The following is a 25,743-nucleotide window of genomic DNA, read 5'->3' on the forward strand; positions in this document are numbered from 1 at the left end:
GGCAGAAAATTAACAAAGATATAGATGACCTGAATAGCACTATCAGTCATCTTGATCTAATTGACGTTTACAAAATACTAATCTAACAAGAAAAGAATATACTTTCTCACAGAGAACAGTCACCAAGGGAGACCATATTCTGGGCCACAGAACATACCTTGGCAAATTTTAAAAAATTAAAACCATATAAATATTGTCAAACCATAATAGAATTAAGTTAGAAATCTGTAACAGATAGCTTGGAAATTCCCAAATATTTGGAAATTAAAGAACACACTTCTAAATAATCATGAGTCAAAGCAGATGACTCAAGAGAAATTTTAAAATACTTTGAACTAAACAAAAATGAAAATACAGTTTATCAAAGGTTGTGGGATGCAGTGAAAGCAGTACTTAGAAATATGTTGCATTGAATGCATATACTAGGAAAGAAAAAAAACCCTAAAATTATAAAAAACTTATGCTTCCTTAGGAACCTTAGGAAACTAAAAAAAAAAAAGAGAGCAGATTAAAAGAAATAAAAAATATAACAGAAATCAATGAAATTGAAACAAGAAAACAATACAAAAAAATTTAAAAATCAAAACCAAAAGATAGTTCTTTAAAAGGGTAAAAAAATTGATAAATAGTCTAGCCAGGCTAAACAAGAAAAAGAGAATACACAAATTACCAATATAAAAAATGAAAGAAGGTCATCACTACCAATCCCCTGGACATTAACAGGATAATAAAGGAATACTACAAGCAATTCTATGCCCACAAATTTGGTGACTTAGATGAACGGGACCAGTCCCTTGAAAGACATAAAGTACCAAACTTCACACCAGGAAAAATAGATAACCTGAATAGCTCTATACTTTTAAATAAATTTAACCAACAATAATTAATAAGCTTCCAAAAAAGAAAGTACCAGACACCGATGGCTTCACTGGTTAATTCCACCAAACATTTAAGGAAGAAATAGTATCAATTCTCCATAATCTCTTCCAGAAAACAGGAGAGGAAATACTTCCTAACTCATTCTATGAGGCCAGCATTACCCTAATATCAAAACCAGATTACAAGAAAACTATAGACAAAATATTACAAAATCATCTCCAACAATGTATAAAAAGAAATATACCCCAGTGATGCAAGACTGACTCAAAAATCAATGTAATCAAATATCAATAAGCTAAAGTGAAATCATGGTCATGTCAATTGATGCAGAAAATGCATTTGACAAAATGCAACACCCATTCATTATAAAAACCCTCAGTAAACTAGCAATGGATGGAACTTCCTCAACTTGGTAAAGAGTATCTATAAAAAAACCTATAGCTAACATTATACTTAATTGTGAGAGACTGAAGAGATTGGACACTTTCCCTAAAGACTGGGAACCACGCAATGATGCCCCTCTCTCACCTGTGATTCAATATCGTAAGAAATAAAAGTTATAAAGATTGAAAAGGAAAAAATAAAACTGTCTTTATTCACAGATTACATAATTATCTATGCAGAAAATCCCAAAGAATCTACCAAAAAATAACCTTAGAATGAGTGAGTACAGAAAAGTCACAGGATACAAGGGCAATACACAAAAGCCAATCTCTTCCCCACATACACACAATAAACAATGGGAAATTTTAGTTTTTTAAAAAGCAACAGCATTTACAATAGCACCAAAAAATTAAATACTTATGTAAAAATCTAACAAAATACCTACAGGATCTATTTGTAAGTAGAAATCTACAAAACACTAATGAAAGAAATTAAAGAAGATCTAAATAGATGGAGAGATACTCAACATTCACAGATTGGAAAACTCAATACTGCTAAGAATGTCGATTCTTTCCAATTTAAGTACTTAGATTCAAAAAATAACTTGCTGAGACTGAATAAACAGACTGAGCACTCAACTACAAGCTAAACTATCTACACAAGAACAGAGACCATGTCTATTTTTATTTTATTCACCAACACATCCCCAGCACAGTGCCTAAACACAGTATGGGCTCAATAAATAATCTGTTTAATTATTTTGGACATAGCAGGCTGGACTCCTGCATCAGGTAGGAAGTTGTACTGAATGGATTCTAAAGGCACTTAATCTTAAGATTCTCATTCTATGTGATGTGTAGAAGAATTCCATTCCAACAAGTCAATTCAAAATATAACCTAAGTCTACGATTATGCAGCAGAATGCTAAGCAAAATGTTACTTTCTCTTTATATACGGGGATCTGCTATTACATCAAATCAAAAGAAATAGCAGTTGGAAAATTTTCAGGAGTCTTTTAAATAATATGGAGCTCACTGTTCTGTGAACTCAAGACTAATACATCCATTTCAACTCAGCATGTAAAACAGAGCAGTGCACAAAAGCAAAGCTGCTTTTAAAAGCATTTTGTTCAATGTCTGTCTTATTATAACCCAAAAATTATAATGTAAAATCTGACAAAAGATTTTTATGTTTCTTCAGGCACAGAAGAAGAAAAAAAGACACCAATACTGGGAACTATAGTCTAGGCATAAACATTTTTATTTTTACAGCATTTTAACAGTATATGAGAATAAGGAAACTAAGCAGTGCTACAGAAAATCTGATAAATGTTTCTTCTATCCATCTTCCTTCTCCCCAGCTCCAAACCCAAAGGAACTCAATAAATTAACTGACTTAAATCACTTAAACACACACTTATCTCTCACACCTATAGTAATTGTACTAATTCTATTAAAATAGCTTTTACTTCTTAATTCAATGCCATGTCATTTTTGTCAAATTAACAATATGGTATCTAAATTAACACCTAACTTGGAGGCCTAAAACTACAATTTTCACATGTACAAGAAACAGTATAACAACATTCAGCAAAGTCTAACTGGAAGCTATCTTCTTCCCAAAATAACCAAACACATTCAGAACTATAAAATCGTTGTATACATGGTCAAATTTCTTTCTGTGCCGAATGTGGTTAGCCTACTCCTTGCTTTTAGATTATGTGCTTGTACCTATTCATTTTCAAGTGACTCAAATTGAAATAGAAAACTGAAAATATGAGTGTGAGTCAAAATTGGATAAGCTGGGAGGATAACCAGGGCATGGAAATTAGAATGACTATAGTAGGCCCATTACAAAAGTGGAAACAGGAAATATGCTTAATTTACAAAAAGAAAACAGACATGAATAATTTAAAACATCATTTACCAACCATAATTCTTCTGTGCTTTGAAGAATCAAGTCAGTCCTAGAAAAAACTACCACGACCTCTTTTTACTAAACAGTCCATCCACTATTCTAGTTCTCAGGCAAGAGCCACACCAATATGTATGTATATATGCAATCGTGTCCCTGCCCCGATTCAAGGCACAGAAGGACCTTATTAGTTCACTTTACTTTGGTGGATACCTGTTTCTATTTGTCCAGCAATGCTCTCCAAACCTTTTTTTCTGAGAATATGCTTTCACTCTACTCAGATCACATGGCTTTTATAGAAACCTCAACCCTTTGGCTAAACAGATCCAAAGGTGGGCACTGAATCCAAACTAGACCAATTAACCCATTTCCTTTCCTATAAATTCTTTTTGAATAAGCATGCTTAAATTGCGTTTCTGTCAGGTGAAGTCTAGTAAGTCCTAACATAATTATATGCTAGCAAAAAGATGTACAAGATATATTTTAATAGGTTGCAGATGGCCATATGGTTTCATATAGTATTTGCAAAAACAGAAATCTAGGTGAAGAAGACAAGAGAATCTGAAAAGCTGACAATAATTTCCCAGATCAACAGTACAGTGAATGTGATGAAAGAAAGAAAAAAAAGTAGATAAAACACTTACTTGAAATAATTATAGAAAAAAAAAGGATAATACAAGTACTTACAGTCAAAGCATGGTTTAAAAGGCAATAGAAAAATGTTTTATAACCAAAATAGGAAGCCATGATAGGACAAAGAAGAATTTTAAATGGTAGGCACATTATGATTATTGCTACATAATATTACTGTCATAAAAACAGACTGCAATACAGGAACAAATTTTTATTTAAGAATTTATATTAGGAAGGTGAGATGTGTGGGTGTCTGTGGTAGATCAGATTACTGTTAACAATTTTTTGCTTCCTCCCTATTACAGAATTGTACATTTATGCCTCTTGCCATGTTTACTTGGTACTATCTCCAGTTAGAGTAAGTGAAGCAAAATATTTCCCTGCCCAAATAAGTTTGGGCTTAGCCAGGTAATCTGCTTTGGTAAATGAATATCAATAAACAAAATTTGAGCAGGACTTCAAACGTACTTGAGTTTTTGGCTTGGTCCCCTGAGTTTCTTCCATCTATCATGAGAAGAACATGTACCAGGAAGCCAATGACGCCAAAATGCAACATGAGAAAAAGACCTGGATCCAATCTACAGCTGGAAGAGTCTCCCTCCCAGACCCACAGAACCATGAGTTAAAAACTAAATGTTTGTTTCTGTAAGCCATCAAACATTCCAGCATTGTTCCATAGCATCGTAATAGCTAATTCAGTGACCTACTATTTTTAAATTTCTTCGGCATTATTATACTATTTTCAAATAAAAATCAGAAAAAGCTAACACTACAACTAACAAATCAATCTCCAAGGAGAGATTAATATACTTCTTCAACTATTACCTAAAAAATCTAGTTGTTTCTATAATTATCATTTATATTCCACTGAATTGAAATGTACTTCAAGAGGCTACCCTTCTAATACTAATATTCAACTCTAGGTATACTCAGCTGTGTAAAACTTTGACCCATACATTCTATTGTAGTTTAGAAAAGCCTACTCAGCAAAATCTCCTAGGCAATAATATAAATGAAAAATATTTTGAAAATAAATAAAATCAAAAATTCTAATGAAGATTGACTTTAACTCTAGATTTTTCTCTTGGTTTTTCTGCCATAACTACATATGTAATTTATTCAAGAGTCAGGCTGATAGGGCTTCCCTGGTGGTGCAGTGGTTGAGAGTCCGCCTGCCGATGCAGGGGACACAGGTTCATGCCCCGATCCGGGAAGATACCACATGCCGTGGAGCAGCTGGGCCCGTGAGCCATGACCACTGAGCCTGCGCGTCCGGAGCCTGTGCTCCGCAACGGGAGAGGCCACAACAGTGAGAGGCCCGCGTACCACAAAAAAAAAAAAAAAGAGTAAGGCTGATAAAATTATATACATTATATAGTCACTTTTTGCCTGGAAAACCAAGGATTATCAGCTAAGCAGTTCAGTGTTCCATAAACTTGGCTTAAGACTAATAAACAGCTTTATGCCCAGCAGGTACAGACATATGGTCAAGAGGAAAAAAATCCATCACATGATAAAACTACACTGAAGAGTCCACTTAACTACAGCCCCCCTTCTTCTGCTGGTCTAGTAAAACCACCTAATACTTCATATGTTGTGTGCTGCTGCACAAAGCACATAACAGTCAAAAATCTTGAGCTCTTTCTTGCCATGGGAAAGGCATCTCAATTCTATGAACACACTGGTTTCTTCATCTGAAAAATAAGGGGTTTGACTAGTTGATCTCCAAAATCTCTTAAGCTCTAAAAAATTTACACATAATTTATTTTCCTTTTTTTAAAGATTTTTTTGATGTGGACCATTTTAAACTCTTTATTGAATTTGTTACAATATTGCTTCTGCTTTGTTTTGTTTTTTGGCCACAGACATGTGGGATCTTAGCTCCCCAACCAGGGATCGAACCGGTACCCCCTGCATTGGAAGGCGAAGTCTTAACCACTGTGCCACAAGGGAAGTCTCCCAGTTAATTTTTTAACAAACTTTCATTGTTGTCGCTGATGTTGAACACTTATTATTTGATAGGCATAGTTATAAGATGGTCTTCTCCAACTGTATATCCAAGAGACATTTCAAACTCAACATATTCAAAAATCATACTTCCAATCTTTCCCCCACCAACCTACCAGTCAATCCACACCACCCTCCTGTAGACTTTCTCATCTTGATTGATGGCAACTCCATCCTTCTAGTTACTCCAGCCAAAAATATTAGAGTCATGCTACTCCTTTCTCTTTCTCTCCTTCATCAATCTTTCTCTCTTCCTCCCTCCCTCTGATTTCACAGCTATACTGTCAGCAAATTCCTTTGGCTCTACATTTAAATCACATCCAGAATCGTCATCACTTCCCCCGCCACTACCCAGTTTTAGCCACCATCATCTCTTACCTAGATTATTCTAAAAGCCTCCTAACTAATCTCCCTGCTTCTTTACTTGCTCCTCTATGGTCTATTTTCAAAAGCAGCCAGAATGATCCTTTTAATTTAGTTCTTACCAGTCCTCTGAACCCTCCAATCACTCCCCCATTTCATTCATATAAAAGCCAAACGACCTTCAAAGTCATTACCCACCTGTACTACAAACTTACCCCTTCTCATTACTTCCCTCACCCCACCTTACCTTACCTTTGTGACTTATTCCCTACAATTCTCCACCTTGTTGACTCAACTCTACCTAAAATGATCTCCTTACTTTCTCTCAAACAACCCTGGCACACATGCTCTGGTTGTTTAAAAACAGAACACTCTTCTCCCAGATGTCTGCTTGGCTAACACTTTCAGTCCCCTGTTCATATCTTCACTCAAATCTCATCTTCCTGACTTACCCTGATTACTTTATTTAACACTGCTTCCCCACCACCAACTTCCAATCCCCCTTTATCCTGCTCCACTTACTCTCTTTTTCCAGAACACTTATTTTCTAACATACAATCTACTTCACTTTTGTATTACATTTACCGTTTATTGTCTTTCTCTCCCACTAGAATGCAGCATTTTCAAAGGCAAGGATCTTTGTTTTATTCTTTGATGTAACCCAAGCACCTAGAAGAATATCTGGCACGTAGCAAAGAGGTAAATATTTGCTGAATGAATGACTGTCCAAGATGAATAAACATAAAGTTCCTAAAACCCAAAGAGCCATCTAGTACCCTCCAGCCTGATCAGGACTTTGTCTCTAAAGGGACATGATGAGAACATTGATGGTTTCTTTCATTGGGTAACTACCCAGCATACATTCTGACATTATATAGAACTTCCAGGGGTTTATAATATAATGAGGTAAGGAGAAGCAGAGTAAGTTAAAATGTTAGAGACCTCCTCACCGAATTTCCCACTTATGCAACAATAATGAGAACACTGACTAGAGAGTCAGTCATATTAAGACGTTGTTGTATTTTTGAGAGTGTGAGTATAGTGGTATTGTTCCGAGGGAGTCCCTGTCTTTTAGCAATACATAGTGAAATATTTACAAATTAAATGATATGATATCTGAGATTTGTTTCATATAATCTGGGGTAAGCACAGGGGAAACTAGATTGCCATCATTTGAAAATTGCTAAGTTGGTAAAAGTCATAGGAACACATATCATTTGCCCTGATTTTGCATATGTTTGGAAATTGCCAAAATAAAAGGAACAAAAAAGCAAAGTAATAATAATATGGAAAGTAAGTTTAAAAAAAATAAAAACACAAAAACAAAAGCCTATATTTCGGGGGCTTCCCTGGTGGCGCAGTGGTTGAGAGTCCGCCTGCCAATGCAGGGGATGCGGGTTCGTGCCCCAGTCTGGGAAGATCCCACGTGCCACGCAGCGGCTGGGCCTGTGAGCCATGGCTGCTGAGCCTGCGCGTCCGGAGCCTGTGCTCCGCAACAGGAGAGGCCACAACAGTGAGAGGCCCGTGTACCGAAAAAAGAAAAGAAAAAAAAAAAAAGGCCTATATTTCCTTTAGCATCTAGCACATTACATGACACCTAAATAATAAATAAATAATGAAATACTAAAGTACAGGTCAAAACTAAACAATAGTTTCTATAAACTACCATAAGGACGAGCAGATTAAAACAAAAATTAGTGACCAAACTGAGGCCCTCCTTCAGAGTCAAAAAAAAATGACATTCACTGTGATGGTCACAGTGACTTCGGATTTGTATGGATGACTGGGACAGAATGGGGAACGCAATGAAAAGATTTTTCATCTTTTTTCAAGATAAAAGGCATTGCACTATATTCCAAAAAGGTCATTTATATACATGCAAAATATAATCAACAAGGACAAGAGAACATGGCTGAAATTTTATGTACCAAATAACACTGCAGCATAGTTATTAGAAATACAAGGATCAGGGCCTCCCTGGTGGCGCAAGTGGTTGAGAGTCCGCCTGCCGATGCAGGGGATACGGGTTCGTGCCCCGGTCTGGGAGGATCCCATGTGCCGCGGAGCGGCTGGGCCCGTGAGCCATGGCCGCTGAGCCTGCGCGTCCGGAGCCTGTGCGTCCGGAGCCTGTGCTCCGCAGCGGGGGAGGCCACAACAGTGAGAGGCCCGCATACCGCAAAAAAAAAAAAAAAGAAATACAAGGATCAGGACTTCCCTGGCGGTCCAGTGGTTAAGACTCTGTGCTTCCACTGCAGGGGGCATGGGTTCAATCCCTGGTCTGGGGAACCAAGAACCCACATGCCATGAAGTGCAGCAAAAAAAAAAAAGAATACAAGGATTAAATTGAGTAGAAAACAAATATAGTGGGAAACAAACACTATCTCAATCCCAGAAAGATCAAGTAAACAAAAAAATTTTTAAGACATAGAAAATATAAATCTTTGAACTATTAAGGTGATATAAACTAGATATAATAAAATTTTTATTCTTCAAAACATAACTTGTACCACTGGAAGCAGTTTCAACAATCTCCCCAGCTGATTAAATCTACTCTAGTAAAATGATATTAGCCTAATTGAGAGCTACCCATTAGCTCATGTACAGATAATGTTTGCTGTTTTTTTAATTCACATTCAAGTAACTGGAGATAAAAATTTAATGGACTAAGTACAAAAAGGTATAAAACTTTCCCATCAGGAAGAGAAACTGTTATTTATGCTAACTTACTCTGCTAATTTGCCAAAGAGTAAGATGTGATATATGTGTTTCACATTCTAGGAATACCAGATTGTTAGCTACCGCCTACATAAGAGCTTATATAAAAACATCTCAAGTACCTGAGTGTCTGCCACATGGTAAACACCAAATACGTACTGAATTAACAAAAATTACTGAACACTTGGGGCAATAAACACATCAGAGCTACAATCACAGATTATTTAAAATGCAAAAATGAGAATACTACATATCAAAGTCTTACTGGTTTTGTTCCATAATACCTTTACAGTAATATTATTGTGCAAACGGCCACAATCTGAAAGTGTCAACTGAAAAACCATTAAAACTAATAATAGATTTCCCTGGTGGCGCAGTGGATAAGAATCCGCCTGCCAATGCAGGTGACACGGGTTGGAACCCTGGTCTGGGAAGATCCCAGATGCCTTGGAGCAACTAAGCCCACGTGCCACAACTACTGAACCTGCACTCTAGAGCCCGCGTGCCACAACTACTGAAGCCCGCGCGCCTAGAACCCGTGCTCCTCAACAAGAGAAGCCACTGCAATGAGACGTCCACGCACCGCAACAAAGAGTAGCCCCTGCTCACCGCAACTAGAGAGAGCCCACACACAGCAACGAACACCCAACGCAGCCAAAAATAAATAAAATTTAAAATAATAAAAAATTAAAATTTCTGAGGCAAATAAATATATGATGGGAGGACAACCAGATAACCATTCCAAAAAAGATCAAATTGGATTATACCTCAAATCATACACAAGACTAACTTCCAAATGCATCAGAAGTTCTAAATGTAAAAAATAAAATTATAAAAATTTTAAAAAAATTAAAAAACTAATAATAGATTTCAAAAAAATAACATCTTTTAGGACACTAAGTACACAAAATAGTGCTCATCATTATTATGATATTTCTCTACTTTCACACATTTCGTAATTTTTTACTTTATATATTGACATTCTCAGCCTACCTTTTTATAATAAGTGCCAAATGCAGTAATTTATATCCACAGAGCAAAGATTATTTCCTATTCTTCTATGGTGACATCATCTGCCCCAGAGGGAAAAGGTCAGATTTCCTCTGCAGCAGTGCCCATCAAGTAAAATCCCTACCCTCACCACTAACAAGGACAGGTGTATGGTCCCATCCAAAGGCTTCCTTGGCCGACCAGGTAGTGGGAAAGTGAGTGGGTCTCCCTCGCCAGGGACCCTGAGTCTCTGGAAAGAATTTCAAACAGCCTCAGGATTTTCCTCAGCCTAAAAGCAGTATCTGGCTGTTATCTAGAGATTTCACACTTTCTTAGCTATGTATAAACAGAATATACTCACCCCACTTGCACACATAAATCAATCATGTTACTATTAGACATTTAATCTTTAAACTTTTTCTGAAGTATATTCTCTGTGAAGATAGGAGATAATCAGTATTGTTTTTATTATTAAGCAAGCCTGCCAGAAATAAAATATATTAATTCAATAGCTTTCTTTTAGGCCAGCTGTATCTCATTACCCTACATCCAAAAGGAGGTGGGAGGAACCCATTCATGAAAGTCAATAAAATAAGTGTCTAAGAATAAACTTCTTAAATATACAGACTTAACAAAAAATACTAGTAAACTCTACTGAAGCCAAAAAACTGACAAATAGAGACAATGGTGCAGGATAGTAAAATTCAGAAAACAAACCATTAGGTAACTACATAGTGTAAAGATGTCAGTTTCTCCAAGTTGATTTACAGGTTCAGTCGAATTACATCAAAATTTTAAAAAGAAGTTATTGTGAAACTTAACAAAATAAACTAAACTTTAGGATGGTGGTTAAGGGTATGAGCTCTAAAGCCAGAAGACTGCCTGGGTTTGAATTCTGGTCCCTCAGCTTAATGGGATCTCAGACTAAGTATTAAACCTTTCAGCATCTCAATTTTTGTGTCTCTAAAATCGTGGTATAACACCAACGTCACTGGGTTGTTACAAAGACTGAATGTGCCAATACATGCATTAAAAAACAAACAAACAAACAAAACTTGGCCCACATTATGCACTCAGTAAATATAAAGTGGAATCAACTGATTCACTTTGCTGTACAGCAGAATCTAACACAACATTGTAAATCAACTATACTCCAATAAAAATTAATTTTCAAAAAATATTTGGAAGGAAATATGGGGGGAAATAATCAAGAAAATGTGGGTAAGCAGGGAAGGTATATTACCACATAGTAGAAGATAGATAAATTAAAATTATGTAATACTGGTATAAGAAATCACAGGTAAATCAAAGAAACAGAACAGAGAATTCAAGAGCCTACCAGTATAAGAATCTGGTATAGGATTAAAAGTGGCATGTTACAAACCACTGGTGAAAGGACAAGTTTATTCAAAACATTAGTGGAAAGAGGAATTATTCAATAAAAGGTGATGGGACAACTACTAGGGAAAAAATTAAATTTGATCCCTACCTAAAACCAAACTCCAAATAAATGTTAAAAAGATTTTGGTTCAACAAATTAACATGACTAGGAAAAAAAAAAAAACTATGACTATTTCTGATATCAGGGTGGGAAAGACTAAGCACAATACAAAGGAAGAAGTCATAAAGAAAAAGACTGATAAACTTAAGTTCATAAAAATTTAAGACTTCTACATATCAAATAATCTGAGCAAAATTTAAAGGCAAAAGTTTGCAACATGACAAAATGGTATTATCCTAAGTATATAGCAAGCTATTAGAAATAAATAAGAAAAAGATGAATACTCCAATAAAAAATGAAATAAAGGACATAAAAAGACAAATGACCAATGAATATATTATTAAATGTTTTTTAGCATCCATTCTATCACTTCCCCAACTGTATAGCAGCTGTATCCCTAGCCTCTGGAGGAGGGAGGTAAGCATGCAGAGTGGGGGTGGAGGTGGCAGTCTCTAATGAACTCTAGGCCAATTAACTTAATACCTTTTCTTGAATACTTTGTTCCAAGAGGGGTGCTAAGTCTTTAGTCAATTAACAGGGCATTTTCCTGACAATGGTTCAGGAAATAATACAAGAACTTAACTGTCTCACCACATTGAATCCATAAGAGAATGTACTAGAGAAGAAAAAGAAGTTGCCCTCCCTCTGGACAGTATGGCCATACAGACATGAGGCTTATCAGAGATCTCAGGTGTCAGGGAAAGGGTAAGGAACGGTTCTAGAAGAAGTGAAAAAGTTTTTACTCCACTAGAAGCTAAAGAACCTGAAGAGACATGCTTTGCAGTTAATGAGATAATTCCATTTTAGTTTGGATCAAAAATAACAGTAAACTGGAAAACAACACAAAATATTGTTCAAAGAACCAGTTACTAAGACATATAATAGGCTAGACAAATATAGTAGACAAAGCTAAATTCTATACCTATTGTTGACCTCTATCTACTTGTATTAAAAAGTTACATAAACACATATTTTCATTGTCTAGGTAAAGTAAATGTGCTAGAAAATTATATTGCCCTATACAAATCTTACTGAAATTGTTCAGTTAGAGAGGTAAAGCTTCTCTAGGAAGAAAAATGATCATCTTTAGCTGGTCTATAAAAAATAATGTTTATATTAAAACTTAACTACTCATGCAGGAGGAAGGAGTGAATAATTAAGTTATGAAACAAATGCTCCATGTCAAAAAATAACAATCATTCAGCTTTGTGGCAAAGTCATCCAAAATGACATTGTTTTCATCTTCTCTTATTCTGAAATAGAATAAAAATGAAATTAATACAGGAATAAATGTTTGAGGACTTCTTGAAACTGATAAAAGTTTTCCCTCAAGAAGATCCAGCTATTAGAATTTACTGACTACCAGTGACTACTGTGAAAAAAACAGATGATCAACCACTCTAAACTGAAACAAAGCACAACTCCAAAGAACTTAACAGTCAGAGATAAGCCCAAAGACAAAACAGGTTTTCCTTAAGGTAGAAAAGAAAATCAAAGGTAAGTTCATCAAAATATGATAAAAGATATCTTTCTTTAAAATGTATACTCTACCTGGAATTAGATAATGGTGCACAACCTTGTAAATATACTAAAAACCACTCAACTGTACACTTTCAAATGGTGAACTATATCTCAAAAACAAAAAATCAGTGTCTAACTGATATTTATATGCAAAACCTTTCAACAAGATATGGAAAATATATGTAAATGATGTTACTCATCAGAAATTTTGTGTTTAGCAAGAATCTACTATTAAGCTGTAGCTTCTATATGTTCCAAGATTTCTCTTCTAAAAAAAAGGGGGGGGGAAGGTCACAAGTACATATTTTGTCTCCCTAATAAGCTACAAGATTTGAGTATCTGAATGGACGTGTAAATCCTTCGTTAACATTCTCCATAAACAGTCTCTATGTGAGAGAACCTTGTCAGAGCTTGCTAGAGTTTCAGTTTAGAGTGGTTGGTCACTAGTTTTTTTTTTTCACATTAGTCACTGACGCTCAGTAAATTCTAATAGCTGGATCCTCTATTGTGGGAAAAATGCTCATGTCTTTGGAGACCTAAGCTGGGAGTTGGGCTGCCTGATCCCACTGACAGCTACAGCTATGTTCATACAATAAAGAATGTGACACCTGCCACTTCTGATTAGGAGCTCTATGTTCTAAGCAAGACAAGTTCTAGGTTGTCTACCTCAGACAGATAACTGTCACTTCTCTAAAGCCTCTAGACCCTAGAACCCCACATGCATAGGATTTCTCTTTTCCAGGACACAAAGGGCAGAAGGCAGCTAGGGGAAGTCAGAATGGCATCTCTTTATCCTGAGTCCAAAGTGATGCTGCTTTTACCTCTGTTCTACAAAAATAAATAAGAGAATCCCCCAAAAGTATAATCTAATATACCTAATTTGTATTTCATATGAAAATATTATAAATAAGTAAATATTAAACTGCTCATTATAAAGGTTTATTTTTCTATTTTTATAGAAAAGTATAATTGAGTTTACTGTAGACTAAGTACTCAATTCAGACAGCCATCAGTGTCAGGGAAAAATCTAGCCAGCTGGCTCACGTTTCCAACCCAAGAAAATACAACTGACCTGAATTACAGGCATCACGCCTATGATAATTACCATTTACTGAGTATCTGTGTATTTATAATACTTCCAAAAACTCTACAAGGTAGCTATTATCCTCACTTTATAGATATGAAAACAGGAAAAGAATAGCTGTTAAGTAATTTGCCCGAGGACACAGTGTTAGTATACAGCTGGGCAAAAATGAAAACCAACTCAACCCGACCCCAAAGATTCTGTGTTTTCCACTATGAAATGACACCTCTCAAAAGAAATAGATATCTTCCCCCCACTCCCCAGAGCCGTGCTGGTTCTGCAGCTTGGTGGAGGCTAGAGCTTCTGTTCTACAGGATGGGGTTTGTTAAAGTTGTCAAGAATAAGGCCTACTTCAAGAGATACCAAGTGAAATTTAGAAGACGGCGAGAGGGCAAAACTGACTACTATGCTCGGAAACGATTGGTAATTGAAGATAAAAATAAGTACAACACACTCAAATACAGAATGATAGTTTGTGTAACTAACAGAGATATCATTTGTCAGATTGCTTATGCCCATACAGAAGGAGATATGATAGTTTGTGCAGCTTATGCTCATGAACTCCCGAAGTATGGTGTGAAGGTTGGCCTGACAAATTATGCTGCAGCATATTGTACTGGCCTGCTGCTGGCATGCAGGCTTCTTAATAGGTTTGGTATGGACAAAATTTATGAAGGCCAAGTTGAGGTGACTGGAGATGAATACAATGTTGAAAGCATTGATGGTCAACCTGGTGCCTTCACCTGTTACTTGGATGCAGGACTTGCCAGGACTACTACTGGGAATAAAGTTTTTGGGGCCCTGAAGGGAGCTGTCGATGGAGGCTTGTCTATCCCTCACAGTACCAAACGGTTCCCTGGTTATGATTCAGAAAGCAAAGAATTCAATGCTGAGGTACACCAAAAGCACATCATGGGGCAGAATGTTGCAGATTATATGCATTACCTGATTGAAGAAGATGAAGATGCTTACAAAAAACAATTCTCTCAATACATAAAGAACAATGTAACTCCAGACGTGATGGAGGAGATGTATAAGAAAGCTCATGCTGCAATACAAGAGAATCCAGTGTATGAGAAGAAGCCTAAGAAAGAAGTTAAAAAGAAGAGGTGGAACCGTCCCAAAATGTCACTTGCCCAGAAGAAAGATCGGGTAGCTCAGAAGAAGGCAAGCTTCCTTAGAGCTCAGGAACGGGCTGCTGAGAGTTAATAAACCAAACCACAATTTCTATGAAGATTTTTCAGATAAAGACAGTAATAAACTTATTGAACAAGTTAAAAAAAAAGAAAAAAGAAATAGATACAATAATAACATCTAACATTTACTGAGTGCTTATTTTGTACTATGCACTTTACATTCCATTTCATGTAACTCTCACAATATAAGATAGAGCTAACATTAATCCATTTTTATAAATGAAGAAGCAACAGAATGCTAAATGATTTACCCAAGGTCACAAGACTAGTATGGCAGTTGAACAGAGAGACCACATTCTTAACCACTACACACACACACACACACACACACAGAGGCATGCGCACACTGCCACTCATTAAGCTCATTACCTAGCAGGCACTGTGCTATATACTTTTCTTTCTCTTTCTCACATAATCCCTCCAAGAACAACTAAACAAACTCTAGATTTTGAAAAGTTCAGCAACTATTATTCCTCAACTAAAACAGCCTTTTACTTTGCCATTTCAGTGAATTTTAAGTGGTAAATTTAAGAGAAAAAGTAGCCTAAATCCAGAAGACAAATTTAGAAAGTCCTCAATACATTAAAAATAAATTTTTACTATGCTGCCACAATTTTATCAATTGTACAGTCTTCCTTCATCCTCAACTACAAACATTCTAAATCTGCATGATTAACTCTGCTTTTTCTTTAGTTAACATACAGTCAGAAGCTGATAGTTATTATTAGCATTTACCATTTTACTATTTGTCAGTTGCTTTGCCAGGAGCTTTATATTTGTTAATTAACTTAATTGTTAATTGGGATTAAAAAGGAATTAAGTAACTCACCCAGGAACTACACAACCAGTTAGCAATGGAAATGAGATGTAAACTCAGGTCTACTCCAAAATACCACTCTCAAATTATGCCATACCTAGGGAATTTATTGAAAGAGATGTATCTAGGTTGAAGTAAGTGGGGAGCAGGGCAGAGCGATCCTATATTTTACAGTAGGAATAACCTTGGAAATCAGAAACTAGTCACTCCATCTTTGATTTATTTAAGAAACATTTAAATGATCAATTGGTTAACAACAACGAAAAAGTACAAGAACATGCAACACTGGATAAAAACTAAAAATTTCTATAAATGATCATGTCTATCCAACTTTGAGAAAATGAAACAACCAGAATGTGTCATAATTTCCAAAAACAACCCCTAAAAATGGAAGAAAAATAATTAAGTACTTGCCTAAAAGATGCCAAAGAATCTTTTTTTAATGTGCATGACATGGATTTATTAATTCAAACATTTACTGGAAGTCCATTATATACTTAATACTATAAGCTGGAGAATGAATCAAATCTGTGGGCTCTTTTAGGCCCTAATACCTATAACAGCACAGAGGGTCCCTGAAGCTTCTCCAATTGCCACATATGCTTTGGGGATTATTTGATCTCTTTAAAAATAAAGGAAAACAGGGGGCTTCCCTAGTGGCACAGTGGTTAGGAATCTGCCTGCCAATGCAGGGGACACGAGTTCAAGCCCTGGGCCGGGAAGATCCCACATGCCACGGAGCAACTGAGCCCGTGTGCCACAACTACTGAGGCCCTCGCGCCTAGAGCCCGTGCTCCACAACGAGAGAAGCTACCGCAATGAGAAGCCCGCGCACCGCAATGAAGACCCAATACAGCCAAAATATAAATAAATAAAAACAAATAAATAAATCAATTTAAAAATAAATAAATAAAGGAAAACAAAAATTTCAGCACTTCCAAACAATTCTCCCCTACTTTCCCAAAATATTATTTAGACTCTTAGAGCAAACTATTTATCTAAGCCAGTATTGAACTTGACACAAAATCAAAATGAGAATATTTCAAAGCATAAGAATTAAAGGGACAGCACTAGTCCCATGTAACAGGTTCACAAATGGAAGCATTCATCTAGAGGAGTTTAAACAGCCCCTCTTAATACTGGCTCCTTAAATCACATTGCAAGTCACAAAGCCCGCAGCTTCTATGTAAACTTAACATAAACAAAACAAAAATCAGTCTTATCTGAATTCAAATACTCCAGGCTTTCACAACTTCAATCATCAGGATAACAATTTTTAACTCTGTACTGATTTTTACAAACATAAGATGGAACAAAGACATAAAAGAAAGTTCTAGTTAATTATACTGAGCTATATTTCTATGCCAAAACCAAATCCCACTAAGAAGTTATAAAATACTTTAGGTTATAGGTTAAAGCTGGTGAGTAAAGTGAGCTAACTGGTTCCCAAAGTCTGACTATTGTTACATTTTAAAGCCATGGTCAAAACTTCAAATATAAAAAAGCACTCCAGGACTTCCCTGGTGGCACAGTGGTTAAGAATCCGCCTGCCATGTATGACTGATTCACTTTGTTATAAAGCAGAAACTAAAAAAAAAAAAAAAAAAAAAAAGAATCCGCCTGACAATGCAGGGGACAGGGGTTCGAGCCCTGGTCCAGGAAGATCCCACATGCCTCGGAGCAACTAAGCCTGTGTGCCACAACTACTGAGCCTGTGTGCCACAACTACTGAGCCCGTGTGCTGCATCTACTGAAGCCCGCCACCACAATGAGAAGCCCGTGCACTGCAACGAAGAGTAGCCTCCGCTTAACGCAACTAGAGAAAACCTGCGCCCAGCACCGGAGACCCAATAAATGCAGCCAATAAATAAATAAATAAATAAATAAATTTTTAAAAGCATTCATTCTAAAAGCTTGGAGCAAATACAAATGTACAAAATGTTCAACCTAATTCTATCAATTAATAAGTTAAAAGCTGGTACAGATCCTCCAACATGACAGTCTCACTTAGTAAAGACGGAAAGATAAACTCTGGCTGTCCCAAGGATTTTTATTTTACTACACTGTTGGGAAATTTGAGCTCAGTTTAACCAAAGGTATCTTCTTTTAACCTAGTTAAGTCACAGCTGAGATAACAGTGAAATAAACAAGTATTTCTACCATAAAAAACATAGCCTAGGTTATAAATACAAAATAAAAATTGACTATTCCTAAAGGGTATGAATAGGCCCATACAGTAAATATATAGTCATAAACACAGTAATGCTACTTTATACAAGCAATCCCTTCTTGATTCCCAGAGTTTACACTTGGGAATTTAACAACTGTAAACCAATACCCAAGCACAAAGTAAGAAGTCAAAGGTCCCCTCATCCCCACTTATATTCTCCAGCTTATCTTTTTAACATACAGCTAAATGTTATTTGTTGTACTTTTTCCCTAAAGGTAAAAAAAAAAAATGAGGCAGGAATTCTCTCCTGCTTCTGAACAAAGGAATTCCAATAAAAACTCATATATATGATAACAAAATTACCACCTCTAAACCAAGTTCTACAAATGGGAAATTGTTTCCAAGAAAAAGCACCAAAGACTTTAAAAAAAAAAAAAAAGCACCAAAGAAACCAGAGTAGTTAGCTTGACATCTGAACTTCACTTCCCCCTCTCCCCCAAATATCAGCAAATAACTTTCCTCCCACTAGTCAAAGCCCGCCTCAGGGCCTTAAATTCTCTGTCCCTGACTTTATTTTTTATTTATATATGTCATTTAAGTAATATGTTCTTAATATGCTAAATATCACTAGTCTTTCATAATAGCCCTAGCACACAACTTCAATAACACTTGATATTATGACAAACCAGAAGATGAAAGTTTAAAAAATGAAAGGATGGGACCTTTTACAACTTGTCATAGTCTTGTCAAAATACATCAAACTTCTGTAAGCCAAGAACATATTTCAATGTGTTCTATCAAGAGAATGATGAAAATAAACAGTTGGAGAAACACAGAGATGAAACTCATATTTGATACATCCAGAAATAAAACTCAAATACTACATCTGAAGTAAATTCTCATCTATTTATTATATTTTAGATATAGCTACCTAATAACAGTACACTGTGCTTTGGGAGAAAAAAATTCTCAATATCCTCCTTGCTTCACAAAAGTACAATAGTATTCCAAACCCCAGGTCACAAAGAGATGTATTTACACATGTTGTACAAAGTTCATGTGTGCCCTAACAATAAGAAAAGGAGTGGCCAGAGAGCAAGGCTATCTGTGCAGTGACAATATGCACGAGCATCACAGTAGACCAAGGCTGGCTTCTATGAAAATATCTTCATCTAAATGCAGTTAAAGGCATGTTCCCACAGCCTAAATACTGACTTCTGGTACCTATCTCTTCACGTTCTGGCTTCTAAGAAGTAAGGCTTAGAAATCCCCTGGGGGAACTGCTGTCCTTTCAGTTCAGTTCCATTATGAAGTATTTTCTACCTTTCAAATGCCAAAATTTTAGATTAGCATACTTCATAATGCAGAGTAACTTCTGCAAAATAAATTCTTTAAATAAAATGTCTTAACCAGTGAAAGAAATAGAGAAAGAGAGAGAGAGAAAAGGAGGGAGGGAGAGAAGGAAGAAGGGAGGAAGGGGGGAAGGGAAAGGTTTAATGCAGACAATTTAGGAAACTCAGCAAAGCCATGTCTTAAATGGCTTTCTTCATATACATTTTTTAAACCAAATCAGTAAACAGTAACTGGTCTCAGAAGAGCTCCAGACTTCTTTATCCAAAGAACAACATAATTTAGTACCTGGAACCCCAACCCTTGTTACAGTTTCTACCTATGTTTTAACCTTATTTCATTCCATAGATAAAGGGAGTATTTACCCTGTTACACATATTCAAATCTTAATGAAGTACTTTAGGATCTCCCTTAATCTGAGTATCTGAGTAAACAAATATACAGCAAGAGACCAGTCAAGAAATATTTAGTAAACAATAATTATGTGCAAGGCATTCACATAAAGTTTAAAGCAGGTCAGTGCTTCTGGGGTGTGTTGCCACACGCTGATATAAATAATACCTTTCTTTCAAAATATCAACATGTTGGCTCAAACAAATTAAAGCTCCTATTTCAAATGACACAAGACAGTTAAGATAAACATATGTTCACTAATGCATGGTTGACCCATATGCTCCCTTCCCCCAAAATGTGGAGCATACTATTGAGATTTCATTCTGACAAGAAAATGAAAACTTATACCTGGCAGTCTGTATAATATTCATACAGTCAAGTTTGCAATATAAGGGCACATCAGCATAAAAGCAACTGTAGCCTTTGCTTTCATGAAATGAATAGGTCAAAGAAGCAATATTAATTTGAAGGTATACATGTTTTCTATTAATAATACAATTTGGAATGTAACAAGTATCACATACTATGTGTTTAATGTGGCAGTTGTCATTTTTAAAGATTTAAACATTCAAGGTCTATTTTGTTGAGAATAAATAAGTTATCATTTTATTACTATTATTTACTAAATGCTTACTATGAACCAAACAGTATTGGGTATTTTAGTTATCTTTTTGTTATTTACGTTCACAACAATCACTGAACTAACTGTATTCCCACCTTACAAATGAAGGAATACATTCAAAAGATTAAATAATTTGTTTTAGTTAATACAGCTAATTAAATACAGAGTCCAGATTCAGAGCAACCAAATCAATCTCACTTTACAGCAGTCTGTTTCCTACAAGAACTGCCCACTGGTTGGGTGCCTGGAGGTGATCAGGGAAGGGACCAGGTTAAATGGCTGAAAACACAACTGCCTAGTTCCCTGACCAAAGTTTCCATCTGAATGAACTCCGGCTGTGGCAGGTTGTTTTTTTGGGTGTTTTTTTTTTTTTTTTTTTTTTTTTTGCCGTACGTGGGCCTCTCACTGTTGTGGCCTCTCCCGTTGCAGAGCACAGGCTCTGGACGCGCAGGCTCAGCGGCCATGGCGCACGGGCCCAGCCGCTCCGTGGCATGTGGGATCCTCTTGGACCGGGGCACGAACCCGCACCCCCTGCATCGGCAGGCAGACTCTCAACCACTGTGCCACCAGGGAAGCCCTGTGGCAGGTTTTCACTGCACTGAAAAAACAAAAACAAAGAACCCTACTCTTCTGTTCTCTTACTTCTGTGGGGGTGCTTTCCCTTCTTGCTAGGAAGAATGCAATGCTGGAATCCTTACTACATTTCCCAACCCATCCTTACTAGTACTAAAGCTCAACACTTGTATTTTGTCCCACATTTGGCTCCTTTTTTCTGTTCTCAATGAGTTAAGAACCTGGAAAGGTGGAGAAGTGACTTCATCAGACCCTCCTGAAACTCCAACAGACATGTACAGCAGAGTTAGAGAAACAGAGGAGGTTAGAGATCAAGCAGCTGTCATTAATGAAACACACTAACAACATCAAGAGATCCACAGGGAGGAGTATTATCATCTACAAAATAAGCCAGTAACATAATTCCTTTTGATGTTTAACTACAAAGTTTCAAAGATAATCTGGTTTTGAATATGCACTACTCAATCTATGAAATCTTCAGACCATTTGGTCTAATACCCTGACCACTTTGGAAAAAGGTAAGTCGACACCACTAGCTTTGTTGCTGCTATGAAATTGGACTTTTATCAATGCACTCAGTCTTACACTCTAAACCCAAACTTTATAGTCTGTCCCGTCTTCTTTCCCTTTATTAATATACTCGCCTTCCTAGACTTTTGCTAACTTTGATGTGCCAAATCTGATCCTTTCCTTTCCATTAGTTTAGCTTTAATGCTCCTGAATTGGCTTTTCTCTGCTATTCCAGGAACATCCCTGCTTATGCCCCAAACATCTTGTAGTATTGTTCACTATTCACTGGCTCATAAAGAGCTGCAGGGCAGTAAGCAAAATGATCATAGCATACCAAGCAATTACAAGACCAGAGTAAAGAAAAGGAGAAAGAAAGCAACAGGAATGTGGGAGGGAAAGGAGGAAGAAGAATGCAATGTTCCATGATTAGACTGATCAATCTGTTTTTTCTCAACCAGTATACATATACCCCCAGGCACAAACTGAGACATGTTGGGGATACATCAAGACAAAGAAGGTGTCTCAAACGCAGTGTCAGCTCTCTTCATTCACCCCAGTTTTCCAAAATTAACAGACCAGCAGGAATTGGTTTTTTCTTTTCTGGTAGTAAAATATTACTATATTTACATAATCAGTATGCAATAGAATGCAACATTCACATGAATTCTTAAGATAAAACAGAGAATTTAAGAAATTTTCAAGCTGCTCAGAGGCATATTCTAAGCTTCCAACTTACTCTCCTCTGCCTTTGACGTTCTTTGCAGGTAGCTTAAGAAGCCCTATTTTATACAAATTTGGGAGGGTAAAATCCCAACAGTTGGATTTTTCTGGCTAACAAATCTGAAAATTTTCTGCAACCCTTCCAGAAAGAGTAGATGACTCCCTCTACAGTGCTTCTACAACATTCTACATTAATTTATATTCCTACTTTAGCATTTATCATACCACATAATTATTTATGTGCCTATCTCATCAGCTACAACTAATTCCTCCCAGACAGCAACTATACATCTATTCATCTTTTATTTCCAGCTCCTAGGAAAATGTCAAGCACATAGTACACCACCTGACAATATCACACTTGTTGAATGAATGAACGAATAGGTTAAACTTACACATTTCAAAGATGAAAATAATTTCTCTCTAGCTAGATCACGTCAACACAGAAGAAATGTTAATATGTTAATTACATTAGACAACCCATACAAATACCAAACCCAAATCCACTTTACAACTATAATGGGATTTGAAAGGCTAATTCACTACCCACAGTCAAGAAACCACATTCCATAAACTTAATATAAAGACAAAAGCTGAACACTTACTGCACACAGTTCTCTTATATGAAGCATACCCTTTCAAATCTGAGAATTTCTGGTCATTCAAAAACAAAACTATGATTAAAAACCTTTACAAATGATGCCTGCCATTCTGTTTATCCCAGTACATCTTATTAAGGACAACAGATCTTAAGATACAACAAATCAGAATTGCAGTGTATTAGTTTAGCTTTAATTATCCATGCTCTACTTCTAGTACTATACTTTAAACCTATTTGGTTCTCCAGAGGGCAAGTATAACTACATTATGCAGAGTCACAAAGAAAATCTTAATTACTTCAGGGGGAGAAAAGGCTACAATGTTTATGATCTTCCCAGCTTTTCAAAGCTTTCCACAAGATGATCAGAATTCTCAAGACAGTGTCAATAAAAAATGACTACTTTTCAAAGGATTGGCAACATTTTCTCCCATGTTTTAAAAAGGGTTCTGTTTACTTCAGTATAAAATTTGCATATTCTCTCTAATATTATCATCTGAAAAATTTTAAGGTCCTATATTTTATTAAATATGATGCATACTTGAATGTACACATTTCCATTTAAAAATATACTATAGGCTACCAATAAGGTGACTAAGTGGCATTTTATTAATTAATGCCCCCACAGTACCTGACACATATGCAATTAATAAACATTTGATTAATTAAGTCAACAAATATTTAAGTTTATTTTATGCAGGCACTGCTCTAAGCACAGGCTATTATAACATGATAAACCTAACAGATATGACCCTTGCCTTCATACCACCTTCAGTCTTATGAAAAGGCAGAAATTCAACAAACATACTAATATATACTTATCAAATGTGGCAAGCAGAATGAAGGAAAACAATAAGGTGATATTAGTAGGTGGGGGGAGGGGGGTAATCCTGCTTTAAACTGGAATATTAAGGGAATATTAAGGACGCCTCTCTAAGAATAGGGCATTTAAGATAAGATTCTCCATTCAAAGACTTGAAGAAAAGATCATTTCGGGTTCTGGGAATAGCATGTGGAAAAGCCCTAAGGCAAGTTTCAGAAATTGAAAAGTCAGCATAACTTGATCACAGAAAACCAGAGGAAGAGTAGATTCCTTAGAAACTGGCAAGGGGCAAGACTGTATACAGTTCTGTACCACATTTAAAGATTTAAGGTGTTGGGAGACCTTCAAGATGACGAAGGAGTAAAACATGGAGATCACCTTCCTCCCCACAAATACATCATAAATACATCTACATGTGGAACAACTCCTACAGAACACCGCTGGCAGAAGACCTCAGACCTCCCAAGAGACAAGAAACTCCCCCACGTACCTGGGTAGGGCAAAAGAAAAAAGGAAAAACAGAGACAAAAGAATAGGGACGGGACATGCACATCTGGGAGGGAGCTGTGAAGGAGGAAAAGTTTCACACACTAGAAGCCCCATGGCGAGCGGAGACTGCGAGTGGCGGGTGGGGGGGGGGGCGCTTCGGAGCCAGGGAAGAGAGCGCAGCAGCAAGGGTGCAAAGGGCAAAGTGGAGAGATTCCCGCACAGAGGATCGGTGCCGACCAGCGCTCACCAGCCCAACAGGCTTGTCTGCTCACCCACCAGGGCAGGGCAGGGCTGGGAGCTGAGGCCTGGGCTTTGGAGGTCAGATCCCAGGGAGAGGACCGGGGTTGGCAGCGTGAACACAGCCTGAAAGGGGCTAGTGCGCCACAGCTAGCCGGGAGGGAGTCCGGGAGAAAGTCTGGACCTGCCTAAGAGGCAACAGACCATTGTTTCCTGGTGAACGAGGAGAGGGGATTCAGAGCACCACCTAAACGAGCTCCAGAGACAGGCGCAAGCCGAGGCTATCAGCACAAACATCACAGATGGGCATGAAACGCTAAGGCTGCTGCTGCAGCCACCAAGAAGCCTGTGTGCAAGCACACGTCACTATCCACACCTGCCCCCCTGGGAGCCTGTGAAGCCCACCACTGCCAGGGTCCCGTGATCCAGGGACAAGTTCCACGGGACAAGACACAGCACACCTCAGGCTGTTGCAACATCACGCTGGCCTCTGCCGCTGCAGGCTCGCCCCACATCCGTATCCATCCCTCCCTGCCCCCGGCCTGAGTGAGCCAGAGCCCCCTGATCAGCTGCTGCTTTAACCCCGTCCTGTCACAGCAAAGAACAGACACCCCAAGGCGACCTACACACAGAGGCGGGGCCAATCCAAATCTGAACCCCAGGAGCTGTGCAAACAAAGAGAAAGGGAAATCTCTCCCAGCAACCTCAGGAGCAGCAGATTAAATCTCCACAATCAACTTGATGTACCCTGCATCTGTGGAATACCTGAATAGACAACGAATCATCCCAAAATTGAGGCGGTGCACCTTGGGAGCAACTGTAGACTTGGGGTTTGCTTTCTGATCTAATTTGTTTCTGGTTTTATGTTTAACATAGTTTAGTATTTAGCTTATTAGCATTGGTAGATTTGTTTATTGATTTGGTTGCTCTCTTCCTTTTTTTTATATATATAGATATAATTTTTTATACTTTTTCTCTTTTTGTGACTGTGTATGTGTATGCTTCTTTGGTGATTTTGTCTGTATAGCTTTGCTTTTACCATTTGTCCTAGGGTTCTGTCTGTCCATTTTTTGTTGGTTCTTTTTTTCTTCTTTAGTATAGTTTTTAGGGCTTGTTATCATTGGTGAATTTGTTTTTTGGTTTGTTTGCTCTCCTTTTTCTTTCTTTCTTATTACTTTTAAACTTTTTTCATTTTTAATAATTTTTTTAATTTTTTATTTTAATAACTTTACTTTTCTTTCTTTCTTTTTTTCT

The 25,743-nt window shown here is 37.0% G+C and overlaps 2 protein-coding genes across 5 annotated transcripts in view; one reads left to right on the forward strand and one right to left on the reverse strand.

The window, feature by feature from the left end:
• The window catches only part of RABGAP1L (RAB GTPase activating protein 1 like), a 694,034-nt gene that overhangs the window by 633,862 nt on the left and 34,429 nt on the right, over positions 1-25,743 (reverse strand). The window lies entirely within an intron of this gene.
• LOC132483286 (large ribosomal subunit protein uL18) lies at positions 14,256-15,271 on the forward strand. The gene has a single exon (XM_060088565.1). The coding sequence runs from the start codon at positions 14,307-14,309 to the stop codon at positions 15,198-15,200; it is 894 nt and encodes a 297-aa protein (XP_059944548.1). The 5' UTR covers positions 14,256-14,306; the 3' UTR covers positions 15,201-15,271.

The sequence above is a fragment of the Mesoplodon densirostris genome, chromosome 2 (assembly GCF_025265405.1).
Source record: "Mesoplodon densirostris isolate mMesDen1 chromosome 2, mMesDen1 primary haplotype, whole genome shotgun sequence".
Classification (NCBI taxonomy): Eukaryota; Metazoa; Chordata; class Mammalia; order Artiodactyla; family Ziphiidae; genus Mesoplodon; species Mesoplodon densirostris.